The 19,407-nt window shown below is 39.7% G+C and overlaps 1 protein-coding gene across 4 annotated transcripts in view; it reads right to left on the reverse strand.

Moving 5' to 3' along the window:
* The window catches only part of ctdp1 (CTD (carboxy-terminal domain, RNA polymerase II, polypeptide A) phosphatase, subunit 1), a 96,337-nt gene extending 77,829 nt beyond the window's left edge, over positions 1–18,508 (reverse strand). The window contains exons 1-10 of one of the 4 annotated variants that reach the window (XM_082520706.1): positions 17,890–18,505; positions 16,701–16,784; positions 14,314–14,407; positions 12,254–12,382; positions 11,690–11,840; positions 10,734–10,824; positions 9,769–9,935; positions 3,601–4,644; positions 819–960; positions 467–697 (exon numbers count right to left, since the gene is read on the reverse strand). In XM_082520706.1, coding sequence (XP_082376832.1) covers positions 467–697; positions 819–960; positions 3,601–4,644; positions 9,769–9,935; positions 10,734–10,824; positions 11,690–11,840; positions 12,254–12,382; positions 14,314–14,407; positions 16,701–16,784; positions 17,890–18,185 — 2,429 coding nt within the window. In that variant the 5' untranslated portion in view covers positions 18,186–18,505. Of the gene's footprint in view, positions 1–466; positions 698–818; positions 961–3,600; positions 4,645–9,768; positions 9,936–10,733; positions 10,825–11,689; positions 11,841–12,253; positions 12,383–14,313; positions 14,408–16,700; positions 16,785–17,889 lie in introns of all 4 variants that reach the window. The other 3 variants (XM_082520707.1, XM_082520709.1, XM_082520708.1) reach the window with 3 other exon arrangements.
* Positions 18,509–19,407: the final 899 nt, after the last annotated feature.

Raw genomic sequence — 19,407 nt, forward strand, 5'->3', positions numbered from 1 at the left:
TATCGCTTTATCACCTATTCAGGTTGTAAATCGTGTTTTTAAAAAGTAACTAAGTAACTAAGTAATTAATTACTTTTGAAAATAAGTAATCAGTAAAGTAACAGGATTACTTTTTGGGGGAAGTAATCAGTAATTAGTTACTGATTACTTTTTTCAAGTAACTTGACCAACACTGGTGGAAACACTGAGCCACTTTTCTGAAACTGTAGGTACTTTCATAAGACGCTTCAGAGTTCAGCACTAGTTTATGGCAGTATTATAGAAATGGAAAACCAACATATTTAAAATGTAATGATATGATTATTAATACTTTGATAGAAGTGCTCCACGCTCTATTAAACTGGTGCAATGTTGTTGCATTGAGGTTGTGTAATTTGGTATATTACATGATGCATCATACATGGTGTATGATCCCCCATGATCCCTCTCAAAATATTGTTTATTTCACGGTAAAGTCCTGCAGTACCTGAGACCAGACTGCTCTCTGGGATCAGAGAGCAACAAAGATCCTGCCGTGTGGAGGTAGGCTGATGGACGGGACACTGCAGGGCCCCTGCGAATCAGTTTCCCTGTGATGGAGTCATATGTGCGAACCTCTGGAGATGCAGGTGGAGTTCTCGGGTGGATGGGTGCTGGGTGGAAAATAGGTTTCTGCAGGGAGCCCTGATTGTCAGGGAGAAGTGCTGGACTGTTGCTCCTTTAATCAGACCAAAAATAAAAAGGAAAAAGAAAAATAGTCAGTGAAGTTTTGGGCTTCTGCAGTTAGTATGCTTTAAATCATCAATTGGCTGGTTTCCATAAGATCACAACGCCCTCACCGTGCTGTCTTAGAGTAATCCTCCTTCAGTGGGTAGAGCTGCTCCTCCACCCTCTCCCACCGTTCTAGACAACTCCAGAGCCAGTCTGGGTTGACAACGTGGAGGTGCTTGCAACCTTGTGCCTGACGGACCTTCTCGGTGCCTGGATGACAGAGATGGAAGAGAATGCGAGCGAGTTTTGACCTTACAATCGAAAGCCATTACCAAACACGCACTCACTCTGCGTCTGCTGAATAATTCAGATAGATGATCCCACTTTCCCTACTGGAAAGCAGAAAATAATTACCTGGCCAATATTTTTTGAAAGATAACAAAGGATCTATCTCTTGGAACCACCGGGGTCAACATCCATTCATTTTTCTTTTTTTCCCTGCCAAATCTGGGCATAATCCAACTCCTAAAAGTCAGGTTTTATTTGATAAAGTGCTGAATAACACTACAGACACAAAGACATCAGACTGAATTACTGAGTGCAGAAACTTGTACTTGATGTACAAGCTGAATGCTTGAGCAAAGTGAGCAAAGCTGCAGTTCAGCTGTATTTTGCCAGATCTATTTACATCCTGGTCAACATACTACTATTTGATAGCTACAAAAGTAAGATGTATCAAAACAAACTAATCTCTACAATTTAAATGTCCAATGTCAAACAGCCAAAAAATGCTCTCAGTGGAAAGATGGCTTTCAAGAAGCCATTCTTAACGAGATGAAATAGGAAAAAAAGGCTGAGGTATGAAAAATTACACTTGATCTTTACTGAAAATCAACCACAGCAGGTCTTACTGAGTGATGAATTCAAATCTGTAATGTCTAAATCTAGTCATCATCAACAAATATGGAGGTTGTAAAAAGAAAGGTATAACAAAGCTCAGGCTAAGATAAATATCTCTTATAATTTAAACTGTGAATCAGCAAAGCTACGCTAAGTAGAAGAAGAATAACAATATGGAGCTATGATGAGCAACTAAACAAGTACAGCTGAGTTTTTGTTTATAAACCAATATGACTGACACGCAGATTTATGCATTAGAATTCACTTTTGATGACCATTAATGTTTGAAAAAAATTATTACAGTCTATCAGTAGCTGTTGAGATATTTGCGTCTAGAGCAAAGCTGGAATGGCAGAGACTGCCAGGATTATAGTCACAGTTGCCATGGCCACTTCAAATCCACGTGGCTATTTTTTTTTTGACTCAAAATGAACTTTTAAAATGATTGATCTGACAGTTTAATTTTTCTGATACCATATACCCTTAACAGCTTTAACAGCAAAAATAAAACTTAACTCCGAGTTTGTATGTGTTTGTGTTAGGGGCCCATCAAAGAACAGAGTCTTGATGGACAGGTTTAATGGAGGAGAACGTGGGGGACATAAACAGCTTCCTGCTGTACCCCATGTCGTTAAGTGGGCATAGATGTTAAAGCTATGATTATTTAATCACTAACTCTCGTAGGATGTGTGTCATGGCTGCCCACTTTGCTGTTCAGCCAACGTAACAGGCATTTTCAGAAGTTATTTCCAGTTAAGTATCCTACTGCATATATTCCATCTCAGGCTATCCTGGTGATGTATGAGGTGACTGATTGCCAAGTGCTGCTCTCAGCAGGACTGCATCCCAGGTTAACAGTGCCACTTCCTATGCTTCTATTCACATGGTAAACTTGATTGGTGGCAATGGAAGCCGTGAATCTACAATTTCCAAGCTGGGTAAAGGGACTCTGACATAAAAACATGTTTCTTTCACTTCAGTAGGTCTAATTAGAAAAAAACAAAGTGTATGAATTTCACTTCATTCATTTCATTTCACTCAAGTAATGTTACTTAAATCTGTATGTTTTTATTTTTAGCACAACATTAAAACAAACTTTCATATCTATTCACGTATGCACTTCATTCCTGGGGAAACACTTTCTTCCATAAAGAAAAGCTGTATAGCTATGACAATACATTTTTCCTCCATTAGTCATTCATTGTATTTACAATTACATCTCTAAATGTTAGTTTTCGTTGATGCTGCATTCTTGCATGCATGCTCATATGCATGTCAGTGTAATCTAATCTCACTGATAACCACCTTACTGAGTTTCTGTTTCGGCAAACAGAGCATGCTGCTGCAGCTTCATTGGTACTGATGCAAAGAACTAAACCATGTTCGTAAGTTTAACCAGAACTCGTCACACCAGCGCACTGCTTAACTGTATGCCTGACCTCTACGATACATCAACTCTAATGACACTTTATTCACTGACATTTAAACAAGCCTTACGTGAGCTTTCTTAAATTCACCATTCACCAAATGTCACCATTAGCAAACCATAATTTGCATTAATCACACAGTTCCAGCATATTGTTACCTTAAAGAAAATCACTAACTATATCTTGCTAAATAACAGGTCAGAAAAAGAGTGAAAGGTAGCAGGCGTTCAGCACTTGAAATCCACTCTTTTTTGGAAACGCTTGAAAATAAACCCATAAAAACTGAATTGTCAGATTTAACTAAAGCTGAGAACACTATGCACAACTATTAAGAAGTAGGGTTGAAACTAGTGATTATATACATAATCACTCCATCATTAATTAAATATTCCTTAAAGGAATAAATCAACTGAGAATGAGATTGCCCCCTGTTGTCCATTATGCGTCCCAGGTTTAAGGGATCTCTGCTTCACGCTTATGGCTTCATCCATCTTTTAATACAGTACATGTAACTTGCGACATCACCACTCAGTACCAGCAAAGCCTATACACTATACTTTAACTAGCACGCATCTGTACATACCGGCTCTTGCTGCGATGAGATGTGTTGTCCGATTGGGATTTTGTGCACTGAGAATCAGATTCTTGCTGATCTTGGCCCCCAGCGCTTTGGCATGATAGTACTCACGGGTTCTTTCCATGGGGTAGTTAGTGGGGTACAGACCACTGAATACTATCGTCGTCCCCTCCAGTGTCTTGTTTTTCAGCTCTGGGACGATCTTCCGAATGTCCGGAATTTCAGAGGCCTCCTTCCTCAAGTATGCCTCATAGCGGGCGTAATACTCTGCATGGATCCTTTCAAGCACCTCCTCTAAATAGATGAGATGATCGTCCTGGTCATTATCAGCTTCTTCCTCCTCTTCCTCGTCATCTTCCATACTCTGATCCAGCAGCTCCTCGCCCATGGTAACACCAGACTGTTCACTATTCTGGGACTCTGTTTCTGGCTCTCTCCTATCTGAGCAGCCATTTCCGAGCTCGGGGTCAGGCAGAAGAACTGAAGGCTCTGGTGAGTCAGAGCTGCTTTCACCTTCAGCTCTGCCTTTACTGTCCTCTTCCTTTGCCCCATCCTTACAAGCAGGTTCTTGCGTGGTTCCTTCCTGACCGGATTCCTTTGTCTGGCCAGACCTACTTTCACCGTCACTCTCTGATGAGGGGGGCTTTTCTGTAATGGAGTCACTGTCACTGTCACTGGAAAGGTCAAAGTCTAGGTTATTGGACTCATGTCTTGGTGCCGATGAGTTTGCACCTTCCTTGTCCTCTCGCGTCCCATTTGTATCGTCTTCCTTAACATTTGTAATCTCATCTCTCTGGGTGTCCTTGGATTCTTCCACAGGTTTTGTTTCAGTCTCTGAACCTTTATTTTGTCCCGATTCGTCCTCATCCGCTGTCGGGTGTGTCCGTTCTTTTGATGGCATGTCCTGAGAAGACTGAGGTGCTATGGACTCTTCCTTTCTGGAAACATTATTGTCCTTTGCCCTTTTCCTGAGGCCATTATTTTGCTCATCGACACCAAGCGTCCCTGTTTGTTCTGTGCTCTCTGCTGGTCGACTCGAAGAGCCTCCTGCTGGAAAAACACATAGAAGTTTAAAAGTATTCAAGGACACACGAATTAGAACCTAGAGGTGGGACTACAGTGAGATCAGCTTCTGATTCCCAAAAGTTACAACAACAATTAAAAAGGTGAGTTAAGGACTTAGCTACTGCCAGTGGTCATCAAAGATTATCTTCTACAACTGATGTGCTCAACAGAGGTTGTGCATTGATACTAGAGTTGCAGTACTAGTAATGGAGTACTGACAGCAACAAAATGGTAATGAACTAATGAATAAAAGAACTGTGCTGGTTTATAAAATTCTTAGAAAACAAATTCATAGAAAGATGGAATGTGTTTTTTTATTCTGTCCATTATGAAAAAAGTGAAATGGGCAATCAATACATTAATTAATATTTTTCCCCATCTCACTCCAAGTATATTATTTTAATTTTTGCCCCCCAAACATGTGCCTTACTTCCCTAAAAAAACTCACATGTTGGTGAGGTGGTGTATTTCAGGACAGGATCGGGTCTAAAGTGTTTTTTCATTATTGGTGGAACGATTTCGAGGATTGTATGGCTAGCTAGCTGATTATTCTTCACTTCCACCATGCTAAAGATATTTGGGACATGTCAGCACATCATTTCATTTGCCAACAGTAGGGTGGGTATTAAACCTGGTTACCAACTGAGTTACATTAGTACTACTGAGTACCGATTAACTTAATGATTCCATTGTTGTTAGGTACCAGAACACACATGGGTAGAGGAAGAACAAGACTGTATGAAATCCCTGGTGAAGAGCAACATGTTGAAGAGCAATAAAAATGTCTCAGGTGTGGTTAAACCCTATGCAGGCAGTGCTCTCTGCACCATTTTAACCTGCATCATTTTCCCTTTTTTTGAACCACATAACTTTATTCGAGCTGATGGTTACATGTTTTATATTAATTCTGGAAGGTCTGTTGCCCTCCAATTATAAACCTCTCACTAATAACCCTCCTGACATTTCACACTCCTAGATTTTTGCTCAGGAAGCGCTGTTCCAATTTCCCCTTTTGGCAAACACTTCTTGGAGCAGAGTCTTCCTCTAAGACAAATTGAGGTTGTGTACACTGAATCACTCCGGTGAAAGCAACTCGCTTTGTGCTAACCAATCAGCAGCACAGAATTAAAAAAGAAAAATTTGGAATCGGGTTGTCATGTTTTCTTCAAGCAAAGGAGTTTATCATTTTAATAAGATAGAAAGATCTACTGCAAACTTCGAATGAGGTTCCTTGTTCAAACAAGCATGCTGTATCACTGTGACCCACAGGGCTGGATGGACGAGAGAGGGCAGTGAAATAATCTGAGGAGGCAGGCCAGTGTGCATCAGCCATCAGAAAGAGAATTCAGCAAATTAAATAGTGAACAAACAAACTTTTCAAAAAAGGCTAATATATTCCAAAGTACAAAGAACCAATTACTCTGACATTATGTGATGCATTTCAAGCTTAGAAAGGTTGACAATTGCGTGGTAAGAGCAAGAACTTTTCATTTAATGTAACTGGAACTCACCCATGATATAACCCACACAGCTCTGGTCCTATATTGTTATTTATTTATTTATTTATTTATTTTTATTTAGTGATATATCAGTTAACCATGCAATAGGCTAAGCTTCAGCTGGACCACAACATAAACGGCTCATTAAAATTTTAAGATCAATCTTTATCATATTAAATTTTTTTAATAGAAAATATGGCTGAAATCTTCTGTGTTTGAATCAGTGGGGTTTATAATATAAACAGAAAAGTAGATCTACTGGGGAATAAATATTTGAGAGCAATACCGAATGCCTCAGAGCTTTGTCCACTATATTGCTTTAGAATATTGAACTACCACCTGGTCTCTGATTTATTCATAAATATAATGTGATTGAAAAATGGTGCATCACAATTCAGCTCAGCAGGACGGCAGAAATTAAGTGTTTGATACTCACAATTTCTTCAATGAAATCAGGATGCCAACATTGATAGTTCTGGTTGTCTGGGTAAGATAAGTTGGTTGTGCTAGTTTTGGCATGTAAATATGCTAAATTATTAAATAAAAATTTAAAAATAGCACTGTTGATGTCAGTGTTATTAGTTCTGAAGACTGGCAGTATAAAAGAAGAACATAGCTTCTTGGTCCTTGAAAAGTGACAAAGTCAGAGTACCCTTGAGCCAACAATCCCTTTAACGTTAACTAGTAATGACTTCATGAACTTCTTCACAAATAAAATTCTTATCATTAGAGAAAAAATTACCAATAATCATCCCACAGATGTAGTATTATCTACAGTTACTTTCAGTACCATTGATATTCATTTAGACTCTTTTTCTCCAATTGATCTTTCTAAGTTAACTTCAATAATTACTTCCTCCAAACCATCAACGTGTCTTTTAGACCCCATTCCTACAAAACTCCTCAAAGAAGTCCTGCCATTAATTAATGCTTCGATCTTAAATATGATCAACCTATCTCTAATAATCGGCTATGTACCACAGGTCTTCAAGCTGGCTGTAGTTAAACCTTTACTCAAAAAGCATCTCTAGACCCAGCAGTCTTAGCTAATTATAGGCCAATCTCCAACCTTCCTTTCATATCAAACATCCTTGAAAGAGTAGTTGTCAAACAGCTAAAAGATCATCTACAGAGGAATGGTTTATTTGAAGAGTTTCAGTCAGGTTTCAGAGCTCATCACAGCACAGAAACAGCTTTAGTGAAGGTTACAAATGATCTTCTTATGGCCTCTGACAGTGGACTCATCTCTGTGCTTGCCCTGCTAGACCTCAGTGCAGCATTCGATACTGTCGACCATAATATCCTATTAGAGCAATTAGAACATGCTGTAGGTATTACAGGTACTGCACTGCAGTGGTTTGTATCATATCTATCTAACAGACTCCAATTTGTGCATGTAAATGGAGAGTCCTCTTCACACACTGAGGTTAATTATGGAGTTCCACAGGGTTCAGTGCTAGGATCAATTCTGTTTACATTATACATGCTTCCCTTAGGCAGTATCATTAGAAGACATAGCATACATTTTCACTGCTATGCAGATGACACCCAGCTCTATCTATGAAGCCAGATAACACACACCAATTAGTTAAAGTGCAGGAATGTCTTAAAGACATAAAGACCTGGATGGCCGCTAACTTTCTGCTTCTTAATTCAGATAAAACTGAGGTTATTGTACTCGGCCCTGAAAAGCTTAGAAATATGGTATCTAACCAGATTCTTACTCTGGATGGCATTACCTTGGCCTCCAGTAACGCTGTGAGGAACCTTGGAGTCATTTTTGACCAGGATATTTCCTTCAACGCACATATTAAACAAATATGTAAGACTGCTTTCTTCCATTTGCGCAACATCTCTAAAATTAGAAATATCCTGTCTCAGAGTGAGGCTGAAAAACTAGTTCATGCATTTATTACTTCCAGGCTGGACGACTGCAATTCATTATTATCAGGATGTCCAAAAAACTCGCTGAAAAGCCTTCAGCTAATCCAAAATGCTGCAGCAAGAGTCCTGACAGGGACTAGAAAGAGAGAGCAGATTTCTCCTGTATTGGCTTCCCTTCATTGGCTTCGCGTTAAATCCAGAATTGAATTCAAAATCCTGCTCCTCACATACAAGGTCTTAAATAATCAGGCCCCATCTTATCTTAATGACCTTGTAGTACCATATAACCCTATTAGAGCACTTTGCTCTCGCTCTGCAGGCCTACTTGTTGTTCCTAGAGTATTTAAAAGTAGAATGGGAGGGAGAGCCTTCAGTTTTCAGGCCCCTCTTCTGTGGAACCAGCTTTTTTCCTTCCCACTGTCCCAAAGTGCTTGCTCATAGGGGGTCATATGATTGTTGGGTTTTTCTCTGTACCTATGAAGCGCCTTGAGGCGACTTTTGTTGTGATTTGGCGCTTTATAAATAAAATTGAATTGAATTGAGAGCCTTCAGTTTTCAGGCCCCTCTTCCGTGGAACCAGCTTCCAGTTTGGATTCGGGAGACAGACACTATCTCTACTTTTAAGATTAAGCTTAAAATTTCCTTTTTGCTAAAGCATATAATTAGGGCTGGACCAGGTGACCCTGAATCCTCCCTTAGTTATGCTGCAATAGACGTAGGCTGCCGGGGGATTCCCATGATGCATTGAGCTTTTCCTTTCCAGTCACCTTTCTTACTCACTATGTATTAATAGACCTCTCTGCATTGAATCATATCTGTTATTAACCTCTGTCTCTCTTCCACAGCATGTCTTTTATCCTGTCTTCCTTCTCTCACCCCAACCGGTCGCAGCAGATGGCCCAGCCCCTCCCTGAGCCTGGTTCTGCTGGAGGTTTCTTCCTGTTAAAAGGGAGTTTTTCCTTCCCACTGTCACCAAAGTGCTTGCTCATAGGGGTCATATGATTGTTGGGTTTTTCTCTGTATCTATTACTGTACGATCTACTGTACAATATAAAGCGCCTTGAGGTGACTGTTGTTGTTTTTGTTGATTTGGCGCTATATAAATAAAATTGAATTGAATTGAACTTGACATATTAGTGGTTGAGGTTACGGGAGCCTCGTCTGTGGTTGTGAAGTTTCTTCGTTTTTAAACAAATGTACAATTTGCTACATTTTTACAGTCTTTTGAGGAACATTAATATCTGATCCAGACAGAAACAGAAACGAAAGCATTTAGTGAACAATCTATGTAATGTCTGAAACTGGACAATTAATTCGGCTCCTGTTTATCTGACTGCGTCATTAAATAAATAAATAAAATAGTTGATTGTTGGAAGTGACCCTCAACTATAGCCCAGACACTTCCCACAAAGATTCCCATCACCACTGCAGGCATAAATTTCTGATTAAAGGCAGAGAACCATGAGATAGTGTGTTTTCCAATTAAACTTCTCTAAGCATCACTTATTTTTATTTTATTTATTTATTTATTTATTTCACACTTGGTACAACAATTCAAACAAACCAACCACACTTTCTATCAAAAAGCACTACAACCATGTGTGAAAAGGAGCAGGAAGAAGAAAATAATCTTATTACAGGGTGTTTACCTGCATAAAAGAATTGTTGGTCCAGATTGTTTTTAATGGACATATTACCTTATCAAAGATGAGTGGGTGAACCATACCTTTCCTGGCCATCTGAGCTTCCCGTGATCCCGGAGGAGCATTGATGTCTCCCGTGCCCTGGAAGTAAATGTATTTCTTCACAGTGATGAGGTTAGGTGCGAATTTCCACACATCCTCTCGGTCATCGATGATACAGACCATCGAATCTCCACAAGGAAAAAGGTTTCTATCCAGGAAAGAAAGAAAGAAAGAAAGAAAGAAAGAAAGACAGTGCTCAAAACAACAGTAAAACTGCTGAGCGTCATGGCAGATGCTCAACACAGACAGCCCATTAAAAATCTAGTAGTGTTATTTGTGGTTACAGGGAAATAAAGGGAACATCAATTTCTTATATCAAAGTTCCGCTTTTGGGTTTCCAAGAAGAGGCATCGCTGGCAACCACTCATAAGTGACACTGAGAAAGAACAATAGAGCTCTACCATTTGTGCTGCACAAACATGAACAAACAATGACAATAAAGACATTAAACAAATGGATAATGGCGCTAAGAAAATTATTTGGATTAACCAGCTCCTGGGTTTTTGGTTATTATCTGCTTAAAACAAAAACAAACAAAGAAAAAAAGAAAAACGGAACAAAAAGAAATGTTTTATTCATGTTTTTTTACTCAGTGAATTCTCTACTCATTTTGTTGTCACGCTTATTTTGCTCCTCTGCTCTCTGTTTCACCTTGTGTCTCACTGCTCCGCCCCCTGTGTAAAGTCTCTCCTCCACGCACTCGGAACACAGCCAATCAGAGGAGAAGGCAAAGCATAACAACTTGTTACACAACTGGAAACCGAGTGTAAATACTAGAATCAAATCCTTACATAACCACCAAAGAAAACCAAAAGAAACATACCCCGAATCTTTCTCTTTGTTTTTAAAACAAAACCCTGTATAGTAGAGTCCAGACAGAAGACAAGGACTGATCACTAGACTAAGCTGTGAGCGACCGATCTAGTCTTAGGTAGGAAATTCTCACCTAAGATTCCCAGTCTTTGAGAATGGATCGATGCATTCATCTCTAGAAAGGATTCGATGAGAGAAAAGCTTCTTTTCAGGATCCAGGAAGCCTATAAAGAAAAGCAAAAAAAATGCAGATTTAAATTATTATTATTTTTTTAATCTATGCAACTGTAACCACTTCTTCAACACAACAGTGGATATTTTTCTTAAACTGACAAGCTTTTCTTGACCTTCTCTTTGGTCTTCCTGAATGCAATCAATCCAAGTTTCCCAGGGATTTTTACTGAAATAAAATGTCTATCAAGAAACGTGGACAGTAATGTACAGTGACTAAACAGGACAGCCACTGTACAGGCTGCGAAACCACAGCAAAAGCTGTCAATGGCAGGAGCGCTGATCTCAAACATGTTGAATCACTGCATCAGGGTCAGCAGTAAAATCCAATTCAAAATGCATTAAACATTCATCATATGGAGGCAGAACAGTACTAGAGTGAGACTGCCCCTACCATTTATTGCCTGATGAAAGTTTGCACCCAGAATACTAAAAACAAGCTGCTTAGACACACTAACATATCAATATAACGTTACTGAATCAGAAAGCTGTAAAATATTTTCATTTAGAAAGAAAGCAACATCAGGATTACTTTGAGCAGCCAAGCGCTGTGCAAAGTAAATATCTGCAAACTTGGCAAGAAACCTGCTAACATCTGAGACATTACATGGGTTTAGTAAGCGTTTTAAAGTTTAAGTACAACTGCAGCTTGCAGATAGATAAGTGATCCAACAAAACATCAGCAAGAACACAAAGTATGAGCAGACACTCCCCTCTTATGGACACAAACGGGTAGTACAAGGTGAAAAGTTTCCCAAAGTGTCAAAATGCAAAAAGTGAAAGTGTAAGGTGATTTAATACATATCCGAACTTTAAAGTGGAAAGGTGCTGCAACATGTAAAACAATACGCTCCTTACCAGCAATGGTGTGTGCATAAAGGCGGCTCCCAAATGTGAAGACATGCAGCTCATAGAGCTTGGCGATTTTCTCCAAGAACTCCTTGCAGTGTGGGCGAAGTCGTGTGTGAAGCATAGGCTCTCCTCGGCCAAGCTGGAAGTGGAAAATGCCCTGAAGGACACAACAAGAGATTAAGAAAACGTCAGAAAGAAGCTGCAGGGTTGGGTATCAGGATGCACTATTAAAGACATTATCATTGCCGACAAACTGAAAACCCCTTGATCTTGTTTTTAATGGGAAAACAAGGACTTGTGAAATACATGGGCAGGCTCAGCAGCTTAGTGTGTGTTTGTGTGTGTAGCTACATTACAGACTGATTTATGATTCTTTTATTTGCGCTACTTTTAGAGATCATTTTAGCATTTATCAATATCCTATAGCAGTGTCTTGTTGCTACAGCGGAGGCTGTTCAACAAAAGCTACATTGTACGAGTGTTTCAAAATAGCACTTTGCTAGAAATCAAAAGACGTGGTAGAATAAAAACCCTGCTGACAGTGATAGTTGTATGAGGGGAGACCAATACCTTGTTGGACATCCGTTGGCAGTGCTGTTCAGTGGTGTGAATCAGCGTCTGGTCCAGATCTACCATTAGGACCAGCTTTTTGTTGCGGTGCAGTCTCTGCTGGTCCTCTCTGCCCAGCTGTTCTGCTTGCTGTTGGGAGCGATTGAAGGTAATGAGTGGAAAATTAGAAAAACGTTTGCACACTCTAGGTTGTGTTTTTGTACAGCACAGGTGCAAGAGATATTAGAGAGAGATATTTTCAAGGTTTATGGTTAAGAATTTTTTGTTTAAGTTTGTGTGAAATTGTTAGTTAAGTGCTTGATAGAAACTTAACGAACAGTAGCTGCGTCCAGGTCATTTGTTTATGCTCTCATTTAAAATAAAATTCTCTCTGCTTTTAAAGCTATGGCCTGTATATAAAAGATGGACACAGATCCCATTGTTAAGTGTGAGAATGAACAACATGAGCGTTAACAACATCAAAGAAGGAAAGATGTCAGGCTTATTTTAGAGAAGCAATTGTTGCTGTGAGAAGACCATTTCCAAACAATCTGAGGTTCCTGGTTCTGAAGCCACAAGGATTATTCCCAAGACAAAATATTAAAGGTAAATCTTCCCAGGAGTGGATGTTCCACCAAATTCAGCCCAAAGTCAGACTGCACATCCTCAGAGAGAGAATGTAAACAAACAAATTACTCTACAAGACTCAGATAGCATACTAAAGTTTGTTACAGTATAAGAAGACTGGAGAAGTGTAGCATTTTTCTGCCAGAAGAAAACTTTGTCTCTCTACAAATAACACATTTGCAAAGTTGCATATGAACAAGCCACTGGAAATGTGTGAACAAAGGCCAAATTGCACAAAGCCACGTCTGGTGAAAACCAAATCAACACCTCATTCCAGCTGTCGAGCACAGTGGTGGAGGTGTGAAGGTTTGAGCTTGTTTTGCAACCACAGTCCCGGGCTCCTTGTAGTCCCCAAGTCGACTATTAAGTACTCTCTATGCCAAAGTACTGTAGCATCAAATATAAGGTCATCTATTAAAAAGCTAAAGCTTGGCAGAAACGTTGTTAAATAGCAGGACAAAGATCCCAAGCAGCAAATCTACAAAAGAATAGCTGAAAAAGAAAAGAATCAAGATGCTGCAGGAGTTGAACCTTTCCTGCAAACCTCAATGAACTGAAGCAACATTGTAAAGCGTCAGTTCTTCCATAACAACTGTGTTCTATATTATTAGCAATTACTTCAAGTTATTACTGTTAGGACTGGTTTGATAGCCTACTGAATCGCAGGGTGCACTTAAGAGTTTCACAGGACAGCACAGAAGTCTGTAAAAACTTTATCACATTACTTTATTTCATGTTTACTGCACATTTACTCTGATTTAGGTCGAAATGAATTGGCTCAATGTCAAAGCAGCTATTACAGGCCTTTTTCAGTAGTACCTACTCGGTTCAGCTTGGCTCTTTTTATGGTTTTTCATTAGGTGGTAGTACTACCTAATGGTACCAGTACTCGGGTGGGATTCCAAGTGATCTGAGGCAAATTGAAAATGTGACATCAACAGACTGTATGCAAGCGAGTGACACCCAGCAACAAGGGAAATGGCTACAGAAGAACACAACACTGTGACCCCCCCCCCCCCCCCCCCACCCCACACACACACACACACACACACACACCACATAGCAGCAGATATACCTTGGCATCATTGTTGTTGTGTTTGTGTCGCATTCAAATGACATCACAGGACTTTCTGCCGTTGCTATAACGACTGCACCTGCATTAGATCTTACTCAATTGTGATGGAAAACGACTGAAACAGAGTTGCGTTGAGTCAAGCCGAGTAAGTACTAGCGGAATAGCGCTCTTGGTAAGACCAGTCAAGAACTTGCAAATGCGTGGTCACCTACATTTAACTGATTAATCAATCATAAAAATGCAAGTCATATTTACCGGAATTAGGACTACTCGACTTTTGCAATAAAAAAACAAAAACAAAACAAAAACAAACACACACGCGTAAGGTTTATCTGGCCTGCCAGTCCAGTCCTCCACGTAGCTTCATCATATGACTCACCTCAGAGCTCACCATCAGCTCAGGGACACTATGCACCATGGAGACTGTTGCTGTGGAGATGGGAGTTTGCTGGTTCCCATTTGTGCTCTGGAGCCTGAGAAAGAAAAACAGAGTGGGCGTCACACATTTTTTGTATCTCTCAGGTCCTTGAACATATTGCGCCGGGAATAAAAAGAGAGCTTTGAAAAACATGCAGATTTGAAACTGCTCCACTTGACAGCCGCTATGTTTGCAGTGAGCACAGAATATACCTCACTTACAAAGTGATGGTGAGCATTTCAAGCTACTTCAGGAATATGTTAACATGACATCCAAAAGTGACACCTGCTGAGGCAATTCTGTGCCACATCATGTAAACTCTGTCTTCAATATTGATACCTTCAGAAAAAGAGCCAGACTTTTACTTCACAACAACAACCACAACAACAACAACAACAACAACAACAGCAGCAGCAGCAATTATAGTAAAACACAGACTGTGGGTCTATGTAAAAATCATTTGGTGTGTTTTGGAGTTTTATTAATAGCTTCAAATGCTCTTGCTTTACCAAAGTGATACAAAGAAAAACTGCAGAGTGCGAGTGCTTGATTTGGGACCAGAGCTGCAGCTCTGCACTCTGTATATGATCTCTGGCACCATCTGATGGCAATAAATGAATCAGGTTATATCGCAAGCACTACATTCAGTCAGTGTTTAATTTCAGTAAAAGTATGAGCTTCAAAGTTATGAGGTTCCAAAAGTATTCTCTAACTGAACCACGACTACAACTGGTGCCTGCATGGCACTGTCAGCATGAACTTTTTACCATTTATACAGGACTGTTTCCCAGCAAACAGGCTGCTTGAGTTGAGAGACCACAAGTAACTTAGACATTAAATATAACTGGTTAATGCCGCGTATGTAACCTTAGCCTTTTTGTATCAAAAATATAAATGTCTCTACATTATTAGAGAGAGAACTCCAATAATGAGAAGATTATATGAGCTAGCACTTAGAGACAGTGGGAAGAAAGAACTCACATCTAATAGAAAGATACTTCTGGCACAGCCAGGCTCAGTGAGGGGTGGACATTGGCTGCAACCAAATTCTTCAGAGGTGGGGCAGAAGAGAAGTATATATATTAAAATTACTGGTAACAGCCAGCGTTACCCCTCAGCCTCCGAGAAGGAACACCTATGGTATCAATTTTAAAAGCCTACGAGCCTCGAGTTATCACATTTGTATAACATTTAACCTTTGACTTTGAGATTTATACTCATTTTAACTTTAATGGCTGAGGGGTAAAAAATGGTTTGAAAAGCTCCTGAGAACCTTTTTGCATCTTGCAAAGGGTTTGACTCTAACTGAAAGTCAACCAGTAGATTGTTGTTTGAGCTAACTAGCTGTAGCAACCTTTCAAAAATCAAATCAAATCAATTGAGTAGATTATGTATATAAACAACAATAATGTGCTTTTTAAGTATCTTGAGGTAAGTGTTGTAGATGAGCTTTGCCCCACAGATCAAACACTTGTATATTAGGTTAAACTGGTGATTCTAAATTGGCCACAGAGGTAAATCTAAGTGTGAATGAATGTCTGTCTCTCTGGATTAGTGATAGTGATAGACTGGCATCTATCACTCCTATGACAGGCTGGACAGGCTCCAAGAAAACAGACAGAGAAGACAGAGAAAACAAAAGAAAGACATACTGCCTTTACCCAAAGCACAAGGACAGAAAATAAGGCTTTATAAGACATAGGTTCTATGGAGCTTCCATACATAGATGGTGTTGAACAAGTGGAAAAACAAAGTCTGGACTCTCTAGATCTACAAATGCCTCCCTACTAAAACATCCTCTGTAATCACATTTTAAAAACAATGATATCACATAGTTCAAATGCTTAGCTAAGTTTAAGTTCATTCATACAATTGAGTAAATGTAATATCAAAGATATTATCATCATATTATTTTGGTTTACATTTAATCATGTTTGTACATTTAAAGCCTACCAATAATGGCATTTTGCTTGGTTTTTGTCTTTGAAAACAGCGTTGGGTAAACGTCACAGCTATCTTTTTTTAAAGAAAACATGTTTTTAATTTTTTGACCAATGTTTTCAGAATAGTTTTCATTTACTCATTTTGCTAGGTTTTGTTCACTTTCCCCCCCCCCCTTTTCTTCTGCCACCAGCATGTGAAATGACGCAACCGTGACATCCATCCCAAATGAGTGGTTTGCTGTTCCATTTTAGTTTGTTTTATTGTTTATAGATATATCTATGTAATAAAAAGGGGTAAGTTGTAGTTCTTGGGGGGAAATGCATGAGCAGATCAGAAAAACACAAAGATTTAAGTTAAAGACAAACAAACAAAAAAAGAAAGAAAGAGATAAAGCATGTATTTACTGAGTTAGATCTTGACCACATTCGGCACATAAGCCCTTCATGACAATGGGATGGCTGCATTCTTCTATTCTGGCTATGGTGCCCCTGCAAAAAGGAAAAAAAAACAGGAAAATAATTAAAGACCCAGTTTACTTGCTTGCAAACTGAAGCCTGAGACTGTGCACAGATTCTCATTAACTGTAGCATGCAAGTATATAAAGAAACATATAAAGAAAGGTATTAGTTAGGTGTTTTATTTTATTTAGCTGTAATAATAAGACGCTGTAAAAGTACTATAAATAGCTAGCAGTAGATTAAGCAGGGAGCAAGAGTTTACAAAGAGTACCTGAAAGCAGCACGACCCTTTCCTAACAGCAAATAACAACTATATCAGCTTTGAATGTGTATCAATATCAAAAGGTGTCGAATTTAAATGTAAAGATTTCAAAAACAGAACATTTCTTTTAAATCTGATATATAATTCGCATAAAAAGTGATGCTAATACATAATAAAGCACAAAAAGACCGGTCAAACCATTTAAAACGAACTTCAAAATCTCCTCTTTTGGTAATTAACTGCTATTAACGCGTATTAATTCTCCCGTTACTGTGAATTAATACGCGTTAAAGTATATATATATACGGCTGGTTCAAGCTCACGAGGATAACGGCTGCCTCCAGGGTCACTCTTCTACCTGTCAATCTGCACTGCTTGTATACAATTTTGTGCACGCGATAGTGGCTGCGTCAAGGCAAACAGCACAGCACGAGCGCATCTACCACGTGGTCGTGCCTTCAAAACAAAAGTGCGGAGCTTTGGGAATTCAATCATTACTGTAGGTTAATAAAATTAACTAAAATTCTGATTTAGCAAATACAATTGTTTTCTAACTTTCTCTTCCACTACAATCACAACTCCTGAAAAAGCTCGATAAAACAACATTTATAAAACACGATGCTTTTATTTTGAAAGCCCCCCGACGAAACGCCAGCTTGTTTATTTTGCGGTACTTGACTCTGGTCGGAGCAAACGCTTCACTGTGTTGCTTTGAGCGTGGCTAGCAAACAAGCTAACGTCAGGTTAACAGCGTTAGCTCGTTAGCTAGCTTAGGTACAATGAGCGTGAAGACAGCTGCAACAAAACGGAGCTGACACAAACAGGGAACAGGTCAGCTAACATTAACGAGCTATAGCAAGCAGGGTGACTCACCCAGGAGATATGACTTCTCCAAGTTGACTGCATAACTCCTTCACTATTCCAGCACGGTCCGATTTCACCTTCTTCTCTGGCAGCCTGGCACCATCAGTCCCCTTCTCCTGAGGTATGGGTGCACACAGTGCTAGCACGGAGTCCACGTTAACAAGAGAGCCGGCTTTGACTTTCCACTCTATAAGCCGGACAGGGAGAGCCCCAGCTGGCCAGCAGATATCCGCCACCTGCACCATGGGGCCCTCTGCAGCTGCACCATCGCCGCCACCACCAAAATCTGCAGGAGGATCCTCCATCTGCCCCGCACTCTCCAAAAACAAAATCTCCTTACTTTTGAAAAGCTGACAACTTAAAAGGTATCCACTCGACTTCGCAAACCCCCGTGTATCATTAAAACGTGCGAACCGTCAACATCGAGGAGAATTAAAACAAATGTGCTGCAGATTTAAACACAGCAGCTCCACAGTCCCAGCTACGTTCGCTCTTCCCGCCCGTAAACAGGAAAGCGCAACACTGCAGCGACACGGGTCGCTACAGTATCCGGTATACAGCAAGCCACTCGCGAAAAACACCAGAGAACTTCTATCGTCTCCGAGAACGCCCACTCTTTGGATCTCTATTTTCTTAGAGGGCGCTCGCGAGGTAGTCCTGAATGAATACATCCCTGTGGACGTGAAGCCCCCAAATGTAAATTCCGTCGAGGATTTTATGCTGGGGACTTTATCGTGTGTTTTATAGGTGAATGTGAGGCAAAATATTTTACGGGGTTCGATTGTAGTTAAAATGCGTTTTTTGTGACAGCGCAATAATAAGACACTTTACGGCATCTGCCATTTTGATTTGGGGCATAAAGCTAGTGAATCCTAAATTGACCAATCAACTTGCAGGTTTGGTTTTAGGAAAATCCGATTCTCTTTTTTTAAGATAAAGGAAATGATGTAACTGTTGTTATGTTTTAGGTCGTAAAAATTATAGGTATGCAGAAAATAATGACAATAGTAATTTGTGGGTTTTTGTCTAGAAGCAGGTTTTACCCGTTTAGGTCCTTTTCACTTGTGATCATCGAGGACGAGCTCGCCGGCGCCCTCTGCAGTGCCGCTGGCTAATCTACAGTCAGTTTGTGTACAGTGGGATTGTTAGGAAATGAAACTACTTCCCTAGATTATCTCTGAACGCAGTTTCTATTTAGGTTTCAAAATAAAACGACTCGTGCCTCTTTGTGACGCTTTTCACAATGTTGCCGTAAACTTTTAAAGTCACCAATGTGGTTATTCTAAGTGCTCCTTATTATAGATATCACCTATATAGCGCTTACATATTGTGTTAAAATCCGTGCAACCGTGAAAGATCATTATTTATGTTTTCCCTTTTTCTTTAAAGCTGCTGAACCCGCACAGACATGGTGTTACCTGACGCAACGTGATGTAACATATAAGTAACACTACACAAGTGTCTCATGGGGTTTTTTTGCAATAAGAGCACGATATTTACAAATACAGTAATGTTTTAAGGTGTAAG

Source organism: Aulonocara stuartgranti (assembly GCF_965226115.1).
Source record: "Aulonocara stuartgranti genome assembly, chromosome: 22".
NCBI classification, from domain to species: domain Eukaryota; kingdom Metazoa; phylum Chordata; class Actinopteri; order Cichliformes; family Cichlidae; genus Aulonocara; species Aulonocara stuartgranti.